At 36.3% G+C, this 24,104-nt stretch overlaps 3 protein-coding genes across 3 annotated transcripts; all 3 read right to left on the reverse strand.

Moving 5' to 3' along the window:
* Positions 1 to 13,620, reverse strand: LOC133532624 (uncharacterized). The gene is made up of 4 exons (XM_061871378.1): positions 11,743 to 13,620; positions 8,775 to 8,878; positions 2,109 to 2,291; positions 1 to 1,117 (listed from the first exon to the last, which is right to left on the reverse strand). Exons 1-4 carry the CDS (start codon positions 12,660 to 12,662, stop codon positions 441 to 443), a joined length of 1,884 nt encoding a protein of 627 aa, XP_061727362.1. The 5' UTR covers positions 12,663 to 13,620; the 3' UTR covers positions 1 to 440.
* A 2,296-nt stretch (positions 13,621 to 15,916) lies between these two features.
* LOC133532692 (uncharacterized) lies at positions 15,917 to 18,300 on the reverse strand. Its single transcript, XM_061871462.1, has 3 exons — positions 17,644 to 18,300; positions 16,909 to 17,022; positions 15,917 to 16,712 (listed from the first exon to the last, which is right to left on the reverse strand). The coding sequence occupies exons 1-3, from the start codon at positions 18,107 to 18,109 to the stop codon at positions 16,105 to 16,107; spliced, it is 1,188 nt and encodes a 395-aa protein (XP_061727446.1). The 5' UTR covers positions 18,110 to 18,300; the 3' UTR covers positions 15,917 to 16,104.
* On the reverse strand, positions 18,222 to 23,096 carry LOC133532819 (uncharacterized). The gene is made up of 5 exons (XM_061871670.1): positions 21,553 to 23,096; positions 20,847 to 20,956; positions 19,156 to 19,338; positions 18,291 to 18,960; positions 18,222 to 18,231 (listed from the first exon to the last, which is right to left on the reverse strand). The coding sequence occupies exons 1-5, from the start codon at positions 22,113 to 22,115 to the stop codon at positions 18,222 to 18,224; spliced, it is 1,536 nt and encodes a 511-aa protein (XP_061727654.1). The 5' UTR covers positions 22,116 to 23,096.
* Between the last annotated feature and the right edge of the window lie 1,008 nt (positions 23,097 to 24,104).

Here is a 24,104-nt window from a genome sequence, read left to right on the forward strand (position 1 = left end):
TAGTTTTGGAGATTTATTTTCACAATAGATTGTAATACGAACACTTTATCGGAGAACATTGTAAACATAAATAACTAAGACAAAGATACGTTAGTAAGTTAAAGTGTTGAATAGACATGAGTATTCACTTAGTATTGAACATTCTCTCAATCAGAAGAATTAGCGTTCGTTGCATAATTCGCCGAATCTGCTTAAAAACTTCGAATGCTCGATGTTCTGCTCGAGTAAATGCTCAAGTCTATTAGCACCTCTATATTAGATAATAAATCCTTTAATAATAATTAAACATTCATCATTTATTATTTGTCAAAACTGAAATACATTACGTCTATGTAAACTAATATACTTATTTAACACTCCACGCTATTTGTTCAGTAATTTATTTACCGCTTTATAAATATTTCTTTTCAATTCTCTCTCACAGTCAGTTTCATTCTCATTTACTTGAGATGTGAGTCTATATTCAATGTTGTAGATGTATTGTAGTTCATATAATCCATACGTCTAAAAGCATCATATATTTTCGATTTAAGTACCATTTCAATATCACTAGGTTCAGTCGCTTTGAGAATGTTGACATCATTAGTTTTGGTGCTTAATATAATATGTTGGTGAGAATTTTGGCGACCCCCATGATTGATAGCACCATATTGGTTTCTATTTATTGACCTTAATTTATTAAATACTTCGTATGATTTTATTTCCTTCGATATTGCTCTACTGTTAAGTATGTTTTGTTTTTTAACAGTTTTAGATTTTACTAATTTATTTTTAATTTGGTAATTTTTACGTGTTTTTCTTTCGTTACTGCTCTCATTTTCCTCATCTGAACTTGTTATTGTTTCGGAACTTTCACTCACACAATTACTACTGATATGGCTTAAATCTATACTTTCTTCATTTCCTTTACTTGATATATTTTCTTCAGTGTCCGTGCTAGATGACTCGTGTCTGAATTTCTGTGTTTTCTTAAAGGATTTACGAAAATTGCTTTCAAACATATCTCCAGGCTTTGCTAATTTTAATAAAGCATCTGTAATCATTTCAAATAGAACGTTGCCTCTTGATGTTCCAGCCACTCTCAGCAATGGTTTTAGAAACACATAATCTACAAATCCTAAAAAGTTAAATATTCATAAAATATTTAAAGTAAATGACAGTTGTTCCGTGAACGTCAACATACATACAATAGCTAAACACCATAATTCAGGAACACGTCAATGACTTGGTTAAATATTATTAATAATTATTTTGTAAGATTTACGCGATCTCATATATAAATAAAAAAAAATCATACAATGCCTCATGGCATTAAAGCGTTAATAAAAATTGAAGCGTTATACCATGATGTCATTAAGTCCGCCTTTTATACTATAAGGTTTTCTTTTGTGCAATAAAGATTAAATAAATAATACAATGTGTTTTTTCCTAAACTTACAGTAAAATCACCCAACTGTAGTCCAAAGCTAAAACTATGGTCCACATATTCACCATGTAAAAAATATCAATAAACAAATATTATATATTATGACATTCTTACACAGATTAAGTCTCATAGTAACCTTAAGAAGGCTTGCATAATGCATATATACTTAAATACATAGAGAATGCCTCATGGCATTAAGTCCGCCTTTTGTACTATAAGGTTTTCTTTTGTGCAATAAAGATTAAATAAATAAATAAAACACCCATGACTCAGGACCAATATTTATACTCATCACACAAATAAATGCCCTTATCGGGATTCGAACCCAGGACCATCCGCTTAATAGGCAGGGTCACTACCCACTAGGCCAGACCGGTCGTCCTTATACCTATCTTCTATGCTTCTATTTAGTGATGGACCATAGCTGTTGGGTGGTTTTATGGTAACTGACCGAAGCTTTAGCCGGATGCTCTCGGTCGCAATTTTCAACCGATTCTCGTGAAATTTTGTGAGTAGATTCTATGATTAAATATTTCAAAATGCGGTACTAAATTGGCATAGAGGACTTAAGCACTATGGTCTATGGCTAAGACCATCGTGAGTTCACCGTGATAATGACTCGACGAACTATTTTTCACTTTAACATTTTCTATGCTTATTGCCTGAGCCATTTGTTTCATACCTTGAGCAATTTTATGATTGTTTTTACTATTTGGATACAGATAGGTCTCCCGCAACACCGCCTGCATGGCTTCTTCCTCCGCCTCGTCGTATGTATCATCCATGTAGTCCAAGATGTCGTTCACCTCTTTGGGCAATGTCCTCTTTCTGTCAGCCAGTTTTTTCTGGAGTTCATCAAATAAATCTACAATACAAACAATCATTTTAGCTATTACGATAAATATCATTCTTATACCCGATGTCCTTTTCTTTTCTGATAATCGAGGTACTTTACTTTCTTTCTTCTTTCTTGCATCGCATACGCCGACTGGCACTGGTCCCGTTTCTCGAACGGTATTGCATTAATATTTATCGTTTTTCTGAGCTACACTAAAACGCGATGTTTTTGACTTGTACGGTCACGTCTGAAAATATCGATATGAAAAACGTACCAAAAATATGTATACACGACTTTATTCTCGATATATTAAGGTAGTGTATACATATTTTTAGCACATTTTTCGTACCGATATTTTCAGACGTGATTGTACAATACAATACAAGTATTCGTGATTGCACATCAGTAACAAAAGAAACAGTACTTACACATATTAATCATATCGCATCCAAAACATAAATGTGAAATGAGAGCCAAGTTCAACATAAAATTAAGATAATGCGTCGTTGTTGTCTTCGCCTACAAAAGCATTGAGATATATATGGATGCCAAGTTCTATGTTGAAAATCCTGAATTTTTAATTACAAGAATATGTAACGTTCTAAAGATGAATTTATATAACAATTTCTTGTTTCTTGATACTACCACAATGTTTGCTGCTTAATAGGAAATATATACGCCTGTTGTCTGCCTCTAAATTTAATCAATGGTTTATTTTTCTTGTATATTTTTACTGAGGTGTGCCAATAAAGAGTATTCTATCTATCTATCTATCTATATTTAATCTTAAATTTAAATAGACAATTACTTACACAATGCATTTATTTCACTTGGTACGTTATTCAATTTCAAGATTTAACTTGGCTAGTTTTTACGTACAGGCTATATTATATTATATTTGTCTATTATACTTTTAAAAAATTTGGTTTGTTAGTAAAATAGTTCGGTACGGTGGGTTAGGGGTACGCAAGATGTCGTGCGTCTCCGCACCGGCGTTTTTGTCTTCTGCCTATAGCACAGCAGTTCTCATTGGTAAGATACTACGGGGTTTCCCGTCAAACTATGAGACTGTTGGCTTGGCAGAGGCCAAGAACGCCTGGTCTATTGCCTGTCCGGGTAAAGAATTTCCCGAGAATCTGGAATCACAGAGTGCCTGGGATGACGTTCAGTCCAAAATTCTTTACGAGGACCTTCTTAGCCGCAGCACTAGTTCAGATCGTGCCAGGCTCTTGGCGGTGGGGACTAAAGAGGCCGGGGCCTGGTTGCACGCTTATCCTTCGGTGCACACCGGTACCTTTTTGGAACCCAACACCATGCGCGTGGCAACCTGTTTGCGGCTGGGTGTCCGTGTTTGTGCTCCTCATCGGTGCCCCTGTGGAGTTGATGTCGATGTGCGCGGCCACCACGGGCTTTCGTGTCAAAGGAGTGCTGGGCGTTTTTCCAGGCACTGGGCTCTCAACGACATCTTGCGACGCGCGCTCGCCAGCGCTAACGTGCCGGCTTTGCTGGAGCCCTCCGGCGTCCTCAGGGACGATGGTAAAAGGCCGGACGGAATGTCATTGATTCCGTGGGAGATGGGACGGGTGCTGGTGTGGGACGCTACATGCGTGGACACACTAGCCCCATCCCATCTTCATGGCACTTCCGTCTCACCGGGTGCAGCGGCGGATGCGGCTGAGCGAAAAAAAAGAGCTAAGTACAGCCGCATCGGCCAAGAATATAGTTTTACTCCTTTTGGTGTGGAAACACTTGGCCCGTGGGGTCCCGGTGCCCTGAAATTTTTTGGGGCTTTGTCAAAGAGGCTTGTGGATGCGACTGGGGACCGTAGGGCTGGCAGCTTCCTCGCACAGCGCATTAGTATTGCAATCCAGCGGGGTAATGCTGCCAGCATCTACGGCACCTTGCCGAGGGGTGAATTTTTATTTTAGTTTAGGTTTTACTAAAAAAAATGTAGTAATATCTTAGTAGTTTGTGTTTATTGTTTAAAAATAAATTTTATATTAAAATTGGCTCTCATTTCACATTTATGTTTTTGATGGGATATCATTACTTTTTGTACAGATATTATGTTAGTATTAATAATGTTTTTTTTTCTTTGTATAATTACTCTATTTTCTACGTTTACGCTATAGTTTTCTTTTTTGTGCTATTTTTAGGGTTCCGTAGTCAACTAGGAACCCTTATAGTTTCGCCATGTCCGTCTGTCTGTCTGTCTGTCTGTCTGTCTGTCTGTCTGTCTGTCTGTCTGTCTGTCTGTCTGTCTGTCTGTCTGTCTGTCCGAGGCTTTGCTCCGTGGTCGTTAGTGCTAGAAAGCTGAAATTCGGCATGGATATATAAATCAATAAAGCCGACAAAGTCGTACAATAAAATCTAAAAATTTAATTTTTTTTAGGGTACCTCCCCTACACGTAAAGTGGGGGTGAATTTATTTTTTTGCTTCATCCCTACAGTGTGGGGTATCGTTGGAAAGGTCTGTCAAAACTAATAGGGGTCTTCAACAAACATTTTTTGATAAAGTGAATATATTCTGAGATTGCTCCGAAAGAAAAAAAAATTGTGTCCCCCCCCTCTAACTTTTGAACCATAGGTCCAAAAATTATGAAAAACATCGTGGAAGTAGAGCTTAAAAAAGACATTAAATGAAAACTATAGCGGACATGATCAGTTTAGCTGTTTTTGAGTTATCGGAAAAAGTTCCCCCTTCATAGTAAATAGACTTACTTTACCTAATTAGGTACTTACTGATTATGCAAAGTTGCCTATTTGTTTAACTCGCGTGAAAGGTACCGTTTCATCCCTTGGTTATCAATTTCCTATACTTTAAGCTCCAGTTTAGCTTATTGTGACGGAAGAGTAACTACGGAACCCTACACTGAGCGTGGCCCGACATGCTCTTGGCCGGTTTTTTATATTTTCGTGTACCTTTGAAATATTAGGATGAATTGCTCTTTCATTATCTGCAATTTATCTTAGACGTTTCCGGTTTATATTTAATTTGGCCAAGTCGGGGTGGTATAATGTGCGTAGGCGGTCGTATTCTATTACTATAGAGCTTTCTTGTGCCTTGATTTGACTTGGATCTAGATTAAGAGGCTGTCAACACCCAATGTCCTTGAAATTGATGTTACTTAAACAGTTTTTTAAGAAAGACTATTTGTTTTAGTCAAGTAAGAAAAATATATGTTCATATTAATTATATTTCAAAGACCGTGGTTGTACTCGATACACGATTGAACGAAATCGGCTCGATAGAAAATAATTGCAAAGATTGGTCTTAAAATCACAATTAAACGGTTTTCCCAACTAGCACACTAGTGGATATAGCAGCCTATTTTGCAACTTTTAGCTGTACAGTAGCGCTTTAAGGGTTCAGAAAGTGATTTTAAGTTCTACTATTGCTTCTGTAATTGCTCATAGCTGTAAATATCACTAGAGGTAGCAGAAACTGAACCAAATGTCACTCTAGGCTTTATAAGAGTTCATTTTACAACCCATTTGCCGTCTATAGCTTTAAAAGAGAGTTAAAACATATATGTTAAAGCTTAAGGCTGCTAAAAAGCTTCTATTGCCGCTGCCGTACGCTTCAGAACTGCATAAAGACTTTAATTGCAGACTTTTAAACGGAACTGTATAAAAGATATATTTATCACTGTTCTGCCACTGAAAGTTTTATTGCAGAAGTGATTTGTACTTTTGCGCAGACTTAAGTAGCAATTTGAGCGACTGTTTTACTAATAGCGACATTAAGGCTTTACAATAGAAGCAAGAGCGTATTTGACACATTGCCTACTTTTTTGGATTTTCTGCCATTTTTATTGGAGAAGTCACATTTTATAAAATATTTGAGCCAGTTTAAAAGAAATATGGACCTTTTTTTTTTTTTTTTTTTTTTTATTACAACATTAAAATATAAAATATGTGTACCACAAAACAAAATATTCGCCAAACTGCGAGACAGTTTGTTGGCGATGAGCTCGCTCGTTATACTTATAAAAAGGTACATAATTTTGCACTGTCCTACCGTCCCGGCATGGCCAATTTTTATGTAGGTATTACAATTATGAAGTAGGTATAACGTAGGATTGGTGACTCAATACTGGTGGCGCGGGCGCGGGACAGGAGCACAGCGGTGCGTAAAAAACTACCTTAACGCTAATTACTACGTTTGTTTATAAACTAACAACTCGTTATATTTTTACAACACAAGTGGCAAGAGGCACTACAATAGTTGATTTATATGAAGTTATTTTATGATACTAATATTAATGTTAGGTATTTAATTTACTATTCATGCTTTATGGAGTTATCGAATCTGTCTATTAATATTTCTTTAAATTTTTCTTTCAGGCTACCTATTTTTAATTTAGGGATATCTAGCAATATTGGGTATTCATTGTAAATTTTTGGGATTAAGTATTCTTGGGTTCTCCGACCATAATAGTTTTTGGCTGCAGGTTGATACAATTTTACTTTTTTAGATGAGCGAGTCACACGTTTATTCTTTTTCTGTACTTTAAAATCATCTGTATAATACGTATTGATAACATTTAAGTATGTGACTTTGCAATGCACTGGGAGAATTCTACAATATGAGAACAGTGAGTCATACTGATGTTTATACCTATTCCTTGTGTTTCGCCCAACTAAATATTTAATTAACCTAATTTGGAGTTGTTTTATTTGGTCTAAATATGTTTTGAAGGTACGTCCATAGTAACTGAGTCCATAACTTAACAATGCGTCCGCAAGGGCATGATAGACAATATACACCTGAAAGCATGGAAGTTCAAACAAAGAACTGGTGGATATCGCAAGAAAGTAAGGAGAGTTTATCAGAATATGCAGAAATTAAAAAAGACAACTGTGTGTGAGAATTCTGTAATTGAAATAATTAATAACACATAAGTTAAAAACTCATTACGTGAGAGTGATTTAGCTTTCATTTATAATACTCTATTAATTTAATTTATTATTTAAGGGATTCATTGGAAACAAAAAAAAATAATGCGCCAAGTTCGAGTTCTACAAACACAAGCGAGGGTCCCGTAGATTTTGTTTTCCCAATTATTTTCCAGTTTGGCTGTGGAGTTGAATCTTCTACTTTACATAATTTTTTACTTTTTTTTTCGGCCAGTGTAACACTCCATGTTTTTCCCACTTAGATGGACAGATGCACAGTTCTTGCTTATCTTGTTGTTCATTATAAGTTCGAATTATTTTGAAAGGCATTCTGAAAACATGGTAAAACATAGTAAGTGTTAAACAATTGAAAGAGCGAAAAATATAGAAGCGGCTACAAACAATCATCGTATTTTAGGGTTTTCAACGAGTTCTACGGATCTCTAAACATATAACTATTAGTGTGGTTCGATACCTGCAGTAAGTACGAAATAAAAGTGATTGTAAAGACTTGAACAGCGTTAGTGGTACAGGTATTACTTGGATCTTTAGAAGAGTGAAACTTAACGCTTTGACGCGCAGAGTGGAGGTATTACGCTTGAAGTTGCAAGTTAAAGCTGCTTCTCATAGACGCCATGTTTACAAGACAATTATTTATCATTACTTGAGAAATTTATAGGTTTTTATCACAAATATCACAATTTGTAGTAAAATATAACTAAATATAGTACCAGCAACTTACTAAATACAAATGTAGTCAAGTATTTAACTTCAATATCGTGTAGGTATGTGATATAATATTATTTATATATTAATATTTTTACATATTTTACGATATTCTGAGGTAATTATTGAGGCGCGTTAAAAATACTCCAATAATATCAACTTTATGCACGATAAACTGATCTGCGTTTTTAGCCACTTGCATATAGTACAAAACGTAGCTCAAAAACACTTACCTTCACTTCACTTCACTATTTGTTATTCACTGTCACAGGAACAACTCAGATGTATTTAATAAATGAGAGACAAGGTGAATTGAATGATCAGTTGATCGTCGATCCTTTTATAATTCGTTCAGTTAAACTGTCATTCATTCAATAAGCGCCACAAGAGATTTAGTGTGGTGTTAATTATTAGTTGCAGCTCCTGTAGCGCTGTTATGCCACTATTATGAAGTTCTAATTGAACGGTAGGTTGCAAAAACTTGTGCCCCTTTGGCTGTAAAGCGCCTGCATAAGATCTGCAGTGCACGCTCTGGCGCTTGAGCTTGGCACCTTTCGGAATAATCGGATTAGCTCCAAAGCCCTTAAGCAACTAGTTGTGCTAGTTGGGTTATGTCTTTATTGTTTTGACTTATGGGTTTGCAATTAAAATCACAATTTCAAAATATTTATATCTACATCGTGGTTGAGTAAAATATTACACTAACAATCCACTTTTTTTTATTTAAATATTTTTCTTATTATTCCCTTGCCCAGGCCCAGTAACATGCGACAGTGCTATCTCATTTACTCCGATACAAATATACAGTGTGCGCGCTTTAGGTATTGACAGCATCTTAATAAGATATACTCCGTATACGTGCAACGTAACGGGTATAGTTCTCACCATGCAGCGCCTGCATCGGATATTTCTCTAATATTAGAAGCCTTGTTGCGATGTAGGAATTAGCCTTCACGCCCAACGTGTCTAGCTGCCCGCCGGTCAGTAACCTGAGAAACATGTCAAGCCAAATTACAATTTGTCAATTTGATTAAACGAGCTCATAAATTAGTCCAAGCTAACCCTGCACCGACGCGGCGAGTGACAGTGAGAAATAAAATAGAAACAGAATTAGTACATTACGATACAAGTGCGAAAAATAGGAAATTCGAAACGAGCGGCGATAAATTAGAACACGACCGAAGGGAGTGTTTTAAAACGACACGAGTGGCTAATTATCTATTCGCACATGTATCGTACAACGTTTTACAGTACATATGGCCCTTTAAATGTTTGACACAGTAACGTAATATGCCTATTTGCGCACTAGTGCGCTAAAGTAGCACCATATGTACTGTAATAGTATTTTCCTACCCCTCTACTGTTATCTGTCATTTATGCATTCATTAACACGAATATAAGAACATACATAAAAGGTTTCAAGAAAAGTCTATATTGTCTATTCCTCATAAAAGCTCTTGTGCTTTTAATCGCTATAACGTTACTGCGATTAATGGCCACCAACCTAACAAAACCAAAACGAATACAGTTTTAAACTAAGTGCATTACTGCCAACTTACAAAATATTCATTTGGTTGCATAGTAAAAATAATTACTTCATAAGTCAGAAACACGCATGTGACACCCGTCATATAGCAACACCCATAGACTACGAAGACCGCTTAGCGTTGCTTGTTAGTCTCCGTAGTCTACGGTGGCCAAAATTGAGAAAAAACTGTCCAAAAATTGAATATAGCAAGTAGCAAGTACCAGGGCCTCATGAGTTACGAGGTGTCGCCGACCGGCCGGCCGCGGCCCGGGGTACCTTAATTAAGATTTATTTTTGTTGACTCGTAGGAAAAATATTGTATGCAACGTTGTATAAGTAGGTCAAAAAATGCTCGTGGCGTATTGCTTTACAATGTTCGCCTACGCCTTCGGCTCCGGCTCACATTGTAACTCACGCCACTTGCCTTTTTTGACCCTTCTTATACAACTGTTGCATAAAATACTATTACAGTACATATGGTGCTACTTTATCGCACTAGTATGAATGTACTATTTATACAATCGTGATGTAATATAGAGCTTTTCAATCGAGTACCATGTTTAGGCAACGAAGCTAAGAAATGCATATACCTACTTGGAAAAATTCGACCAATGCCGCCGTGACCCCGGTGGCCGAGTGGCTCAGGCAACTGCCGCGATAGCAGAGAATGCTGGTTCGATTCCAGCCTGAGCCACTGAAGGCCTTTTCTTAGTATCTTCTTCTTCTTTGCCATGTCCCGTTATTTGGGGTCGGCCCTTCTCGTTCGAAGGCGCCAGGCCTTTTCTTAGTATATGACATTTATTTCAGTTTGAAGCTTGCTGAGTTGCCTAAGTAAGGTACGAGGTTGAAATGCTTGATTATATTACAATTGTATACAATACTTTTTCTACGAGTCATCTAAAATAGTATTTTTTTTTACTATAAAACCTAAATAATTAATGATTATTGGTAAGTACCTCAGTAGACAAAAACGTAGTATAAAAGCTTAGTTTTTTCTATGGGAGCGCGGCGGCTCGTGATTGGTATTTTTTTTTACAATTAACTACAGCGTATCGAAATGAATCTTATAGTCGAGTTGGTCCCCATACATGAAAAGTACGCAATTATAGTTTGGTATACGGAATCTTAATTCAACCATTACCTACAGTCGACGAGTACAAAAATAATTTTCATCACACTTGCTCGAAAAAGATCTTATTTCATGCAGGTGTGCTTAAGGACAAAGGCCCATTTTGTTCCCGCGGGAGTTATGGATTGTGAAAAAAAAAAGTTATTTGTGAAAATTCGCTGTAACATTTATGCTTAAAATTTATGCCCTAATTCATTTTTATTTTTTAAATGTGCGATAGGTAAATGGACAGATATTGGTACATTAACCAAGCGCAGTCGTGTTTCGCGCCATAAAACTTTGAAGGGGTGCATTTTTAAAATGGTTGAGAAAAAACATCGGTAAGGGGGGTGATATGTCGATAAAATTCATCGTACTATACGTGCTTAACGTTTCCACTATAGGTACGTGCACAAACACATTGTATAGATTCAATAAAAAAAAAAATTTCGAAAACTGTACAGAAATGACGGAGTTATGATGTAACAAACATTTAAAAAAACATACAACATACAACATAATTGATAACCTCCTCCTTTTGAAATCTTGAAGTCTGTTAAAAAAAACATATAACCGTTGAGAACCTCCTCCTTTTCAAATCTTGAAGTCGGTTTATAAATTTACGTATCAATAACAAAGATCTAAAAAAAAACGGAAACGTAGGTAAGTTATGTTTCAGTAAAGCGAAATACTCTTATGTTTTTAAGTACTTACTTAACAAACCCTTATATTAACACGGGAATTTATTTATAATTTCAATGGGTCATCCGCTTTTACGTTCTACGGGCGCATGTGTCAAATGTGTGAACTTAGATTTCTCGGACAATAATTTGAAAGTTACCTTTACCTACTTTCACATTTGCTCACTGCAAAATCGGTGCGGAGATAGCTTAGACGGACTCGTTTTCGAACAGAATATAGATATAAAAAAAAACCGGACAAGTGCGAGTCGGACTCATCCACCGAGGGTGAATCCAAATGGCTGCAATTTTTTGATGGTAATCTAAAAGACCAGAACGGCCAGATTTGTCTGCATTTTATTGTAGAGTCAGACCAAGAGCGATTTTGTTAGCTCAGCCTGTGCAAGTGTTAAATAAACATCATAATTTAATAGAAGTTTTACGTTTAAAATAACTCTTGCACTGTCTGGGCTGTCAAAATCACTGCCAACTTATGTTGGTCAAAATCTAATCACCATTGTTGTCTGCAATACGTACATCGAGACATATTCCCTGAATTCATTAATCAGCAATGGCAAATCTTCATTCTTTTTTGTTGACAATATTATTAACATCTTCCGCAAAAACACGGAAAACGGATCCGTTGTCGATTCCCGCTCAATCGCTCTAATAACTGGCTCGATTACTTCAAGATACGCTCTGGTTGAGGATGGAATTGTAGTTGTCGGTGTTTCTGATTCCGTTGTTTGCTCAATTTTGTTATTTTCATCATAAAATGTTTCCAATGCAACAGTTGATTGACGTGCTGTTGTAGGAGATTCAAGAAGCGTGGAATCAGGTTCTTTACCATGTGTTGTTGTTATATCAATTGCAGTTTCTTTTGACATTTTTGTACGTACTATATCAGTTTCTGGAGATGTAGTTTCTTGTGTTGAAGGTGTTTTAATGATAGTAAAATAAGTTTCTGGAGATCTGGTTTCTTCTGTTCGAGGTGTAATAATAGTCATATCAGTTTCTGGATATCTAATTTCTGTTGGACGTGTAATAATAGTCATATCAGTTTCTGGAGATGTAGTTTCTCGAGTTGGAGGTGTTACAATAGTAGTCATATCAGTTTCGGGAGATGTCGTTTCTTGTATTGGAGGTGTATTTATAATAGTCATATCAGTTACTGGAGTTGTTTCTCCTACAGAAACTTGAGTTTCGGTCGTATCCTCTATAGGTTTAGTTTCTGTAGTACTGGATGTTTCTTTTTTAGGTAACCAAGCTGGAAAGATGTCTGGTTTCGTTCCAAACGGTGATCCAGGAACATAAATCGGCCCATGATTCCAATAGTCGGGCACGTGGTCCGTCACATATGTTGTTTTCCAGTAGGTTTCTATGTAAATCGATTTTGTCTGTGGTGTGCTCTTCGATATCAATTGTAACAACAGTGAAGTGCAGGTTAGAGTCAACATAACTTGAGCTCTAGGACCTGTTCATATCTGTGTGACCTGAATTAAAACAATTAAAAATTCGCTTATAATTTGCGGTCAAGAAATAGCAAGTACACTTTATCAGCAGACGTATAGCGGGTTCTGTTAACTGGGTCAAACGCATTTTAGAAAAAAATATCTTCTGTGGACAAGACAATAAAAGTTAACGACCCAGGTGAATATATTTCGTTCTTCTAATTTGAGTCTTTAGTACTGAAATTGGATTATATCTTCAACAAAGGACAAATTTCTCGAGATTTCTCGCCTAGCGAATTCTCGAGCAGAAACCCTATGTCTGGTACTTACATCTTTTAGAATACCTCAGTCTCTTACCTATTCTGCCGCTGATTCACCAAACTCGTTCGAGGAAAAAAAAAATGATGTTTTTTACCTACCTACATTATTCCATGTAATATTGACGTACTATACTAAATAGAAAAACAATTATTGCATTGCATGCGATGGACAATGAATCTAATATTAAAACCAAAGTGGTTTAACAAAAAGCTTAGAGGTAGCTAGGCCGATTTTTTATTGTAATACTTAATCCCAATTTAGGTCAAAAAAATCATGTATATTTCCATTAAGTTATGAACATACCATATACATTTAGTACGGAATAATCTCGTTGATACGTCAACTAGTACGGCAGATCGAGCTCGTCTACTTGCCACTGCGGAATGGAAGTCGGATCTGTGGTTGCAAGCCCTTCCCTCACCATCGATAGGAACTCGAATTGATAACACCACATTTCGACTGGCGACCAGCTTGCGCATAGGGACAACTACCAACGTCCCCCATCGCTGCCGAGCCATGGTAGCCGGCCTCATGCTTTCCCGTGTTAGAAGCGCTGGACGCATACCCCGACATGCCAGCATCAATTACATCTTCCGAAGGGCCTTTGTTAGCGTCAAAATTCCGGCCATACTTGAGCCCGTTGGTTTGGCAAGAGACGACGGCAAGAGGCCCGACGGTATGATGCTTTGGAAAATGGGACGGCCTCTAGTTTGGGATGCCACTTGCGTAGACACCCTTGCGTCATCCAACCTTCCGGGCACAGTCCGCAGCGGAGGACCTCAAACGCCGTAAATACGCAACCCTTGGCAGTTGCTATTTTTTTGTGGCGTTTGGAGTCGAAACGCTGGGGTCTTGGGGGCCGCGTCGGATATACAAGAGTTTAGCGATGCACCTCATGCATAGATACCACTGGTGACCAGAAGGCTGGCCAGTATTTCGGTTAAAGTATAAGCATTGCCATTCAACGTGGCAATGCGGCCAGCCTTCTAGGCACACTTTCCATCGGTAGCGAGAGCTTGAGGACGTTTTCTATTTATAAGATCCTTATTTTAAGTATATCTTTATCATTAATTTTAAGTTTATTTCTATTTTTTATTAACTTGTCTATAAAATTGTATGTTTAGGTTAATCAGTAGAAGATTTTTAAGGACATGGGTACTTGACGGTGAAATTGCGCTGAATAATGTACAGAATGGAGAACTCTATTACTGTGACTCTATCCACCAAACTGAATCAAAATCAGACGAAGAAATCTACAAGAAAAATAAAAATCTTCCGAGCTACAATGCAGACGTATAAATAAAATTATAAATACCTACTTAAAAAGTTGTTATAATTTGAAACCTTCGGGTATTTAAAAATGTGTTCATTATAATGTCTCCATCAGTTCGCTGCCAAAACACTCAGTATAGCTTCACATTGGATCACTTTATCGAGTGTTTCTAACTTTACTACCTGTGCTGAAATAGAAAACCAAACTAATTTCAGATTACGATAGGACTGCATATTTCACAAGAATATGTTTTTTTTATATTCTAACCAAACAAGTTTTGTAAATGTCTACATATGCGCAAATAACATACAGGATCATTATTTGACATGGTGTAAATTGGCAGGTCCACGATAAAATATTTATTTTATTTATCATAATCGAATGATTAAATAAATAAATAATACAAGGCTCCAAAGAGCACTAAAAATTTTTTTTACTTTCAAAAAGAAAATGGTACCATTCGATTCCTTACATTTTATTGAAAACTAAATTGTATCACAACTATATAGTAAATAATAAATAAATAAATATTATAGGACATTTATTACACAAATTGACTAAGTCCCACAGTAAGCTCAATAAGGCTTGTGTTGAGGGTAAGTACTTAGACAACGATATATATAATACATAAATATTTATAAATACTATGTATTTATGATTAGGGTGCAAGTATTATGAAATACGTAATGTTTCCTTCGTGTAAGATTTATTTGCCAAAATATGAACCTTATAATCTTAAAGTGCCATGGTAATTACAAATTACCACGTGAACAATTGCATATTTTCTAACTTGAAGTGAAATATTGTGGTAGGTGAATAAAACGCTACAAAATTGTGTAATTACATTTCTTTAATAATTATAATAGTGTTTTTTGTTGCATTACATATATTTATTTATAGATAGTATAATTAAAATATGGAACAATAACTTCTACATAAACTTTAAAATAATAATACAAGCTAAAACTAGTGTTACAAACTTAAAATATAACTCTTTTGAGTCCAGTACCCTGTTGAGGCCGAGGCCTAAGTAAGGTACGAGATGGACAAGCTTGATTATATCACTATTGCATTCAATACTTTTTCTACTAAGAAACAATAAATTTTCTAGTATAAAACCTAAAATTCAAACAAAAGTTAGGTACGTCTCAGTAAATAAAAAGATAGTACGAAAGACATCAACGCACTTCTTATTTATTAAATAGAAGCGCGTTGATGTATTTTGTTCAATCCTTTGATTTAATCGTCTTGAAAACGGGGACAAGTTATTGGTTGAATTTATTATAGTTGACTAAAAAGCGTTACGTTAAAAGTCATTATAGTTGATAAGGGAGCACATAGTGACAAGTATGCGATTACAGTTTGGTATTACAAAATCTTAATTCAACCATTAAGGTCGACGAGTAGATAAACTATGGAGTGTGGAATTAAAAGGAGTGAAATCTCTTATGGTAGAACTGTTGCAAACGTATCCAGCTGTCGACTATAAATAATAGTTCCAAATCACTCTAGAGTAGCGCTAGTCACTAAGAACCTAGGCGTTATTGACGGAGTGAAGCGCGCCGTCTATGATTTGTTTGTCTATGTTTATAAGTAAAACTCATTTATTTTATTTGGTTTGTATGATTCAGTGACATAATAAAAAAAAGCTATAACTCCCTAGGGAGTTAAAGCTTTTTTTCACAATCCTTAACTCCCGCGGGAACAAAATAGGCCTTTGTCCTTCAGTACACCTGCATGAAATAGGATCTTTTTCGAGCAAGTGTGATGAAAAATATTTTTATTTGTTAACTGTCTTCCGTTACGAGCATTCTGTATAACTTTAAAAATATCTTCTGCCGGCATATTTGCGTTTCACTTTTTCAACAATTTCTTCACAGCTTTATAAATGTTACTTTTCAACACTGCCTCAACATCCGTTTCTGGAGATTCTAGGACGCGGACGATAGACGAATTATCGTTATGATAACTTCTTCTTGATACATTGTTATTAACAAAATCCATATGTCTAATCGTATCGTGAATATTCTCCTTTAATTCTTTTTCCGCGTCACTGGAATCACTCGCTTCGAAAACAACTGTCGTATTTAGCGGAAAAGATTTCCTATAAATACCATAATTACGAATAGTGTAGTCTTCCGTACTATTTTCGGCTTTAATATTATAGTCATCTAAGAACAAATTAATGTTATCAACTCTAAGATGTCCTGCAACTGCTGGCGTTGTATCTTCAGATGGACTATAATTTATTTCTGTAACCGGTTTTTTACTGTTATCAGAGCTTTTCGAATATATGTCTTTCATATCTGTTTGCGTTCTATTTATATCAACATATTTTTTATTTTCTTCTGGCCTGCTATGACTATAATTTACTTTCTGTGCAGCCAATATTTCTTTTAATCTTAAATATTTACGTTTTAAATTTTCGTATTTTCTTTTCCTATAATGTGAGTGTTTATGACCTGTAAATTCACATAACGATTTAATTACAGGCATCATGATTATCATCGTCATCAATTACAGTAACCTATAAAATATATAACATTTTTCATCTTAAAGAAATAAGTAGAAATACACTTCTCATTTGATGTATTTTTTTATCTTAAGGGCTATGTTTTAAAATTATGCCTAGTTAAGTACTTATAATTATTTTCTCACCATGTTTATGTCTATGTCGGTGATGATGGTTTCTTAAATGTTTTTGATGCTTCTTTCCTCCTTCTGACTGTCGTAAAGGAGATAGTACTGTCTGGTCTATATTCTCTTGACTCTCTAGAAACAGAAATTGAAATTATGAAGGATTAGGTTATGAAGCTTAACAATGTCTTGGTCGTCAAACGTCAAGATCATTTATTAGATATTAGCTTCTGCCCACTACTTCTTCGGTGTAGAATGATGATGATGATTGATGAAATCTATCCTATATCCTTCCCCGGACCTCAATCTATATCCGTACTAAATTTCATCTGAATCTGTTTACCGGTTTCAGATGAAGCGGGACAGACTGATCTAATACTATGTATCGCGTTTAGGTAGGCACTAGGGAGTTTTCCTTTAATCCATACAACTAATATACGTTAGCATTGATTGACGTTTCGATTCGTTATTATAAGTTTTTCATCATCATCATCATCATCATCGCAATCTTCCGAATGTCGTCTACAGAAGAAGCCAGGGGTTTCTTTGATCCGAAAGCGGACTACTCCGTTGACATTTTAGTCCACCTGCCATCACTCTGCCTAGCAACGTGTCCCGCTCAACTTAGTATTTGTCACTAATAAAAGTTATAAAGTAATAACTATAAAGAACCCTAGTTGGCTAAGAACTAATAGATAATGTTGTATCTACCTAATTAGTATTAGTTGTCTGTCTAAGTATTTCGAGTATTATTACCTGTATCTTCTGAAGAACATTTTGCATCCGAGCTGCTGTCTTTAGATTCTTTCGTTGTTTCTCCTTCAATACTCATATAATCTTTATCACTTTCATCTTTTTCCGTTTTGTTTTCGTCAATGTTAGGCACACCAGATTTAGATTTGCCTTTTGTAAAATATTGTTTCGTGTTTCTAGATAATTCCATTTCATTGTTGTCATTTGTATGTTTCATTTGCGTTCCTGGTTTGCCTGCGTATAACTGTGTTGATTCTAAATGTATGTCAATGTTTAGAAAATTAGGCCTTCGTTTTTTATTAAATACGTTAGTTTCTTCAGTGGTTGATACATGTTTAGATTGATAATGTGACGGATAAGTATTGGTTAGGTGTGACAGGGAAAATTTAGTTGTAAATTTATTTTTTCTTGGAATAGCATTGTTAATGTAGCGACTCATCATGCCTTCTCCCGGGTTTAGTGTTTTCATGGGCTTTGTAATGGTTTTTTTCTTGTTGTCTTTCCAGTATGTAGTTCGAGATGGAATATACCTATGTGGTTTTTTGGAATCGACAAACTCCAGTACATTATCTTTTATAAGTTTAGTCAATACTGGCCATTGCGGAACTAAAATTGTTCTTTTCTTATTCTTGTCCTCTTCGGTTTTAAACCAATCCTCTAATCCCACATCATCATGACCACTGTGAGCTTTACTATATTCTTCAATAAAATGTTCCCAATCTTCCGACAAAACCCTTGTTCTTCCTTGTTTTTTACTATTTTTACTGCCCAGTTTAGGCAATTCTTCAGAATCGGTATATTCTGATGACTTACTTTCTTTGTTGATACGAAAGTGAATATTATCAGTCTGTTTAGGAGTAAGTGGTGTACTTCTAACATTGTCTTCACTTTCACTGTCTACACTTAATTCGTATTCGTTGGTTTCTGATGACGATATAATAACTTTATCCATAAGATTACGTATATCCTTTAAATTATTCCTTACTGTTTGGTATAATGCTTGTGCGTACATTATACTGGCATCAGTTTGAGTCTTTTTATTATACCAGTTATTTACAGATTTCTTTTTCCTTTGTGTTCCGTGGTAACTACTTATTGATGACGAAATATTAAGTCTGTGAATTGGACGGTTTATTGTGTCATCTTTATCACTACTTGCTTTGTCGTTAGCTGTTACATGTTCAGATAATGTTTCAAGATGTCGCCTGGCATTTGACTTTCTTTTTTCTATTATGTCTGTTACCATAAGAGACAGAGTTTCACCCTTTGAGGTTCCAGATATCCTCTTTATTGCCGCTAATATAATATTATCAACTAAATCTGGAATAAGAACGATTTTACAAATAGGTCTAGCTACCTATAATAAAGGTACAAATGAAAAAGATTTCTATCAAGTTTTAAAAACGTTCTCGTAAAAAGTAGGATCTGGCCTACTTATGGCAATTCTTGGTATGAGTTGCCATGAACCGTGGCAAAAGCCAAGATAACGCGAGGAAGATATAAATACAATCTCACCATGTGCAATCTCTTTCCCAGTTTTATTTGAATTAGGAAACAGTTTAACGTCGCGTAGACTACTCTGCATAAATTCCTCTTCAGCCTCGACAAACGTGTCGTCCAACACGTACAGCAGGCCGAGGACATCGGGGTCCAGCGTGTTGCGGGTGGCCAGCGCGTTGTACACTTGGTAAACTTTTGCTGAAAATCATTTATTAGAAAATTGTAGGTACCGAAGAGTATATTCACATTGTCTGATCTGATATCAGATACCGTATCGGATGATCCTTGGAGAAAGCTACTAGAGAGTGCTCTATATCTAAACCTTGTTTTTTGAATGAAACAACACACACACACCGAGCCACACCGAGCTCCATAGTACCGTACGGATTTTTGTACGACGCGATTCGTCGCGCATCGCAGCTTCGGACGAAGATACAGAGAAAACCGCATCATCGTACCGTCGTCGCCGCACGCGAATTCGTCGCTTCGCACTTCGCAACCACATGCGACGGCAGTGTGCTAGAGTCAGACCAAGATAAGTTGACAGCGATTTTGATCGCCCAGCCTGTGCAAGTTTTAAAACATCATAATTTAATAGAAGTTAGCCGTTTAAAGTAACACTTGCACTGACTGGGCTGTCAAAATCGCTGCCAACTTATCTTGGTCAAAGACAATCCTTTGGGTTGTCGTTGAGATTCAAGATGGCGAAGACGTCTCGAGAATATTTTTTTGTGTTTTGCTCATTTATGTTGTTCAAAGTGTACCTAGTATTGATAGCTTATTATGCAGTGAACTATCGTGGAAGTGTGCAGTTAATGAAAAACTAATCTTGAAACGCGTTTAACCATGTTTTAATCAACACCCGGCAATCCATCGTGGCTTTTAGTAAAGTCCAGCTATCTCTTTACTAAAAGCATCTACCGAACAACGTCATGCTCTACGAGCACACTTAAAACTTACAACGAAACTTGACATTGGCAAAATCATCATAGATTTGATGGAAGCCATATTTTAAACGAAACGAACGAACGACAATCCTTTAACAAATCTACCTAACATGATTTTATATAATAAAATTATACTTAATACTAGGTTAGGAAATCGTCGCTGGGTGTCCGTAACACTAAAAGCCCCCGTTCAAATCAGCCTATTTTTAAGGACGGGTAACTACGGAATCTACACTGAGCATGGTCCATTGGCCGGTTTTTATAATAAAGATACCATTTTGTATTGGAAATATCTACAATTCATATCCATTAATACAATAACCTGATGATAACAACAACATGGTATCTACAATGCCGGATTTAGAGGTCTGGAGGCCTCGGGCGATAAAGGAGTGGAGGCCCCCTGGCCCCAAATTTTTTCCAAATAAAATGGTAAATTTACCGAATTCTCTATTGTGGGGGGCCCCTCTTTTGTGGAGGCCCGGGGCAGTAGCCCCGGTTGCCCTCCCCTAAATTCGGCCCTGGGTACGAAACATGATTGGGTTGGCAGCCTGTCGATTGCTATAATTGAGCTTCAGTAGTATCGTGACGTGTTATTTTGTTGCTCGCGTGAGGGCGGTACCATACCACAGCTGGCTTCAGCTTTTGATGTCTGCTCCAAACAAGACGTTCCTTAGTGCTGTTTAATCGAAGTCTCGGCTGTCAAAATTGCTGCCAACTTATCTTGGTCTGACCCTATGCCTATCGAAATCAACTCACCGTGCAACACGTCAGGGGTAGTAGATATCATATTTCTAATATTCCGTGCAACCATTTTTACGAATGGGATGATCACATCACCGAGATAGTTGAGTTCATTATTTGCTAATCTGTAACATACATAACCATAGTAAGTACCGTAATACTACACGACTATGTATATGTCCTACTTTTCCAAAGGACGAGATTTGCTTGTATCTTTATTCTTTACCTACTTGGAAAGTAAAATGCTCTTGTATGTGCAAAAACGTATCACTTTCTGCACATCTCATAAAGATAAAGATAGTTTATTTTCCAAGTAGGCGTATTACAATGCGCTTATGAACGTCAACTAAAGCTACGCCGGCTCTAACCCTAAACCTCTAACCCGAAATTTAAATCCCTCCTAAATTGTAGGAGGGTATCTTAATATGGGTCCGGCAAGAAACTCGTCGGGATGCGACATAGAACAACTGACTGTTTCATGACTCTGTTTCAGAGCAGTGGCGGGGAAAGACCAAAATTTTATGTGGGCAAGGTATATTTTGCGAAGCCCTCTAGTGGCGCAAGAAATAATGAACATTTTTACGTTGTGTCCGAGATACAGGTACTTTTTAGGCACGAGGCCCCTTGGACCGTAAGGCGTAGTCGGTGACCCACGTCGCTCACGAATAGCGCCACCTCTATTTAGCATGAGATATAAAAAAGTTATGATTAGGTTACGTACTCCTCCAGATAGGTGACAAACGGCTCAACCAACGCCGGCAATTCGGGAAGGCTCTTAACTGACAAACTTCTGAATAGTTTCTTCAAAAACACTGAAAACGGATCTGTTGCACCATCCTCTCCTGATTCACTTTGTTGGATTGTTGGTGTTATATGTTGTGTTGTTATTGTATTCGTTGTTGCTATTGGTTCAGTTTTTGCTGTTGTCTTATCTTTAGTGTCTTCAATTGTTTTTGATTTATCAGTTGTTAGATTTTCTGTTTTTGTAGATTCTACTGGAGTTGTTGTAGTAGAAAATGGAGTTACTCTTTGTGGTGTAACATATTTGGGTGCTTGCGTACTTTGAGTAGTACCTCTAGTCAGCCATGGGGGGAAAATATCAGGTGCTTTAGTAGTGAGAGTAAAAACATCTTGTAGACCAGGGATGTATATTGGTCCATGGTTCCAGTAGTCGTCGACTTTGTCAATGTCTTCTGTCGTTTGCCAGAAGTATGTAACATATGGTAGGGTCACTGATGTGTATGTCAATGTTGATTGTAGTATAATTATGGCTACACATAGCATGTCTAATAGTCTAGAACCTAAAACAATAAACCTTGATTTAGAACAAACTGGTTCTTTTAGACAAAATGAACTTTTACAACGAGAATTTTCACACACAAAATTTCTACTCGCTCTATTATCTTTGTATGACAACACAAAGACTATAAAATTGAACAAGGGTTTGAAAAGTGGAATCTTAAGCGTTGCGAGAGTTTCAAGTCACGAAGGTTAAACAAACATTGCTGACAAGTGAAACAACAGTTTTGACGACAGAAACTAATCAAATTCTTCTTATGTAAATTATCAAATTTAGTCATATCAAGTTAAAAGTCAATGCCACCAGCTAACATGAAGAAACAACTTGCATCGTACCTACTACTTTGTCACTCTTGTGGATAAAATGCTACTTTTTCCATCAGTTTTTAACTAATAAAGATAAACTTTACGAGCTGGTGTGATAATAAATACTTTAAAACGACCTTAATCCCGTAAGTCATTGTCGCCGATTTAGCTTCATCGTTGTAAGTTCAGTCAGTCAGTTCAGCTTCTCGTTCATTTCACTTACTAAATAAATAAGCAAATGCTGTTTTATGTTCCCACGTATATTTTATATCCTATATCACAATTTCATTACCTAATGTCGACATATTTTATAGGAATTGATTTCACTGGTATTTTCCTTTAAAATACAGTTAGAAGTAGGTAAAACTTATACAACTTTAGTCCAGTATAGACGGTTATCTGCTCCTGAGTCATGGATGCTTTCTATATATTTGTATTTATATATTATATTTATCGTTGTCTGACTACCCACGACACAACACAAGCCTTCTTGAGCTTTCTCTGGGGTTTAATCAATTTGTGTAAGAATGTGCAATATTTATTACAATACAAATATTCTTTATTGCACACCTCAATACAGAAACAGTACAAATGATACAACACATAAAGAAGAGGTAAACAACAGGCGGTCTTATCGCTAAACAGCGATATCTTCCAGACAACCTTTAGGGAGCGGAATTAAAAAAAATATATTATGGCAGTAGTGTTATGTAGTAGTAGTGTGTATGGTATTTATTTATTTATTTTAAGTTATTTTAGTATAGCAATGTGCCAAAGAGAATTTTCAAAAATTGCAAAGTTCTCATGACGTGTTCTCGGTATTTTTTCTGCACATTTATTACTTACCAAAACTTCTTAAATAGTTAGTTTCGATTTCTATAAAAATTGAAATAGGTAGACGCTTTTATTGTTGACTGTACTTTTTTTCCACAGGCAACTAATACTCATCGAGACAATTCTAAAAACCCTAAACACAATTAGGTTGCGTTGTTTTATCACAGAGTTCCTATGGCTACCTCCTGTCTCCATCATCAGATCTTGAGCTTGATGGTACCATAATATTGCATTGTCACCCGACTTCCATATGTATGCAAATTTTCAACTTCATTGGAAACCGGGAAGTGGGTCAAATTTAACTTGCAAGATTTGTCCCATACATACTAACAGGGCAAGTTAAATAATAGCTTGTAATAATGAAATAGTCGTCAACAGTAGAACATTGTTAAGAACATTGAGTACCAATCCTTAATCTAAGCGTGAATTTTCTATGAAAGAATTTTCTTATGAATGCCAACTGAGTGAAACACAAAGTTATTCGCTACACAAACGCGAGATTGAAAATCAAATCCAAAATGAACACTGTTAAATATATATCATTCAAAATTATCACTTAAAAGTCAATTTCAGCCAAAATGAGTAAACAACTCAAAATTTGCAACTCCAGAGGAGTTGCATGCGCGTTGCTGACCCTAACACTCCGCACCCTCGTTGAACTCTGCGGCAACCTTACTCACCGGCAGCCGGCAGGAACACAACACTATGAGTAGGGGCTAGTGTTATTTGTCTGCGATTTTCTGTAAGGTAGAGGTACTTTTCCAGTTGGGCTCTGCTCTAGATCTGGAATGACATCTTCTATGTTGTGCTCAACCACACAAAGCGAGACAACAT

This window comes from Cydia pomonella, chromosome 27 (genome assembly GCF_033807575.1).
Source record: "Cydia pomonella isolate Wapato2018A chromosome 27, ilCydPomo1, whole genome shotgun sequence".
Classification (NCBI taxonomy): Eukaryota; Metazoa; Arthropoda; class Insecta; order Lepidoptera; family Tortricidae; genus Cydia; species Cydia pomonella.

Excerpts from the sequence above, each read along its gene's own strand:
- LOC133532624 (XM_061871378.1), bottom strand. The coding sequence starts at position 12,662 with ATGTTGACTCTAACCTGCACTTCACTGTTGTTACAATTGATATCGAAG. Across the intron at positions 2,292-8,774 it reads TCCGATGCAGGCGCTGCATG|ATTTATTTGATGAACTCCAG; the intron begins GTGAGAACTATA and ends TTTGTATTGTAG. Across the intron at positions 1,118-2,108 it reads CAATCATAAAATTGCTCAAG|GATTTGTAGATTATGTGTTT; the intron begins GTATGAAACAAA and ends TTAACTTTTTAG.
- LOC133532692 (XM_061871462.1), bottom strand. The coding sequence starts at position 18,109 with ATGAAAACACTAAACCCGGGAGAAGGCATGATGAGTCGCTACATTAAC. Across the intron at positions 17,023-17,643 it reads ATGTTCTTCAGAAGATACAG|AGAGTCAAGAGAATATAGAC; the intron begins GTAATAATACTC and ends TTCTGTTTCTAG. Across the intron at positions 16,713-16,908 it reads CCGACATAGACATAAACATG|GTCATAAACACTCACATTAT; the intron begins GTGAGAAAATAA and ends GTGAATTTACAG.
- LOC133532819 (XM_061871670.1), bottom strand. The coding sequence starts at position 22,115 with ATGCTATGTGTAGCCATAATTATACTACAATCAACATTGACATACACA. Across the intron at positions 19,339-20,846 it reads TACCCCTGACGTGTTGCACG|CAAAAGTTTACCAAGTGTAC; the intron begins GTGAGTTGATTT and ends AATGATTTTCAG. Across the intron at positions 18,961-19,155 it reads TGGGAAAGAGATTGCACATG|ATTTAGTTGATAATATTATA; the intron begins GTGAGATTGTAT and ends TTCTTATTCCAG.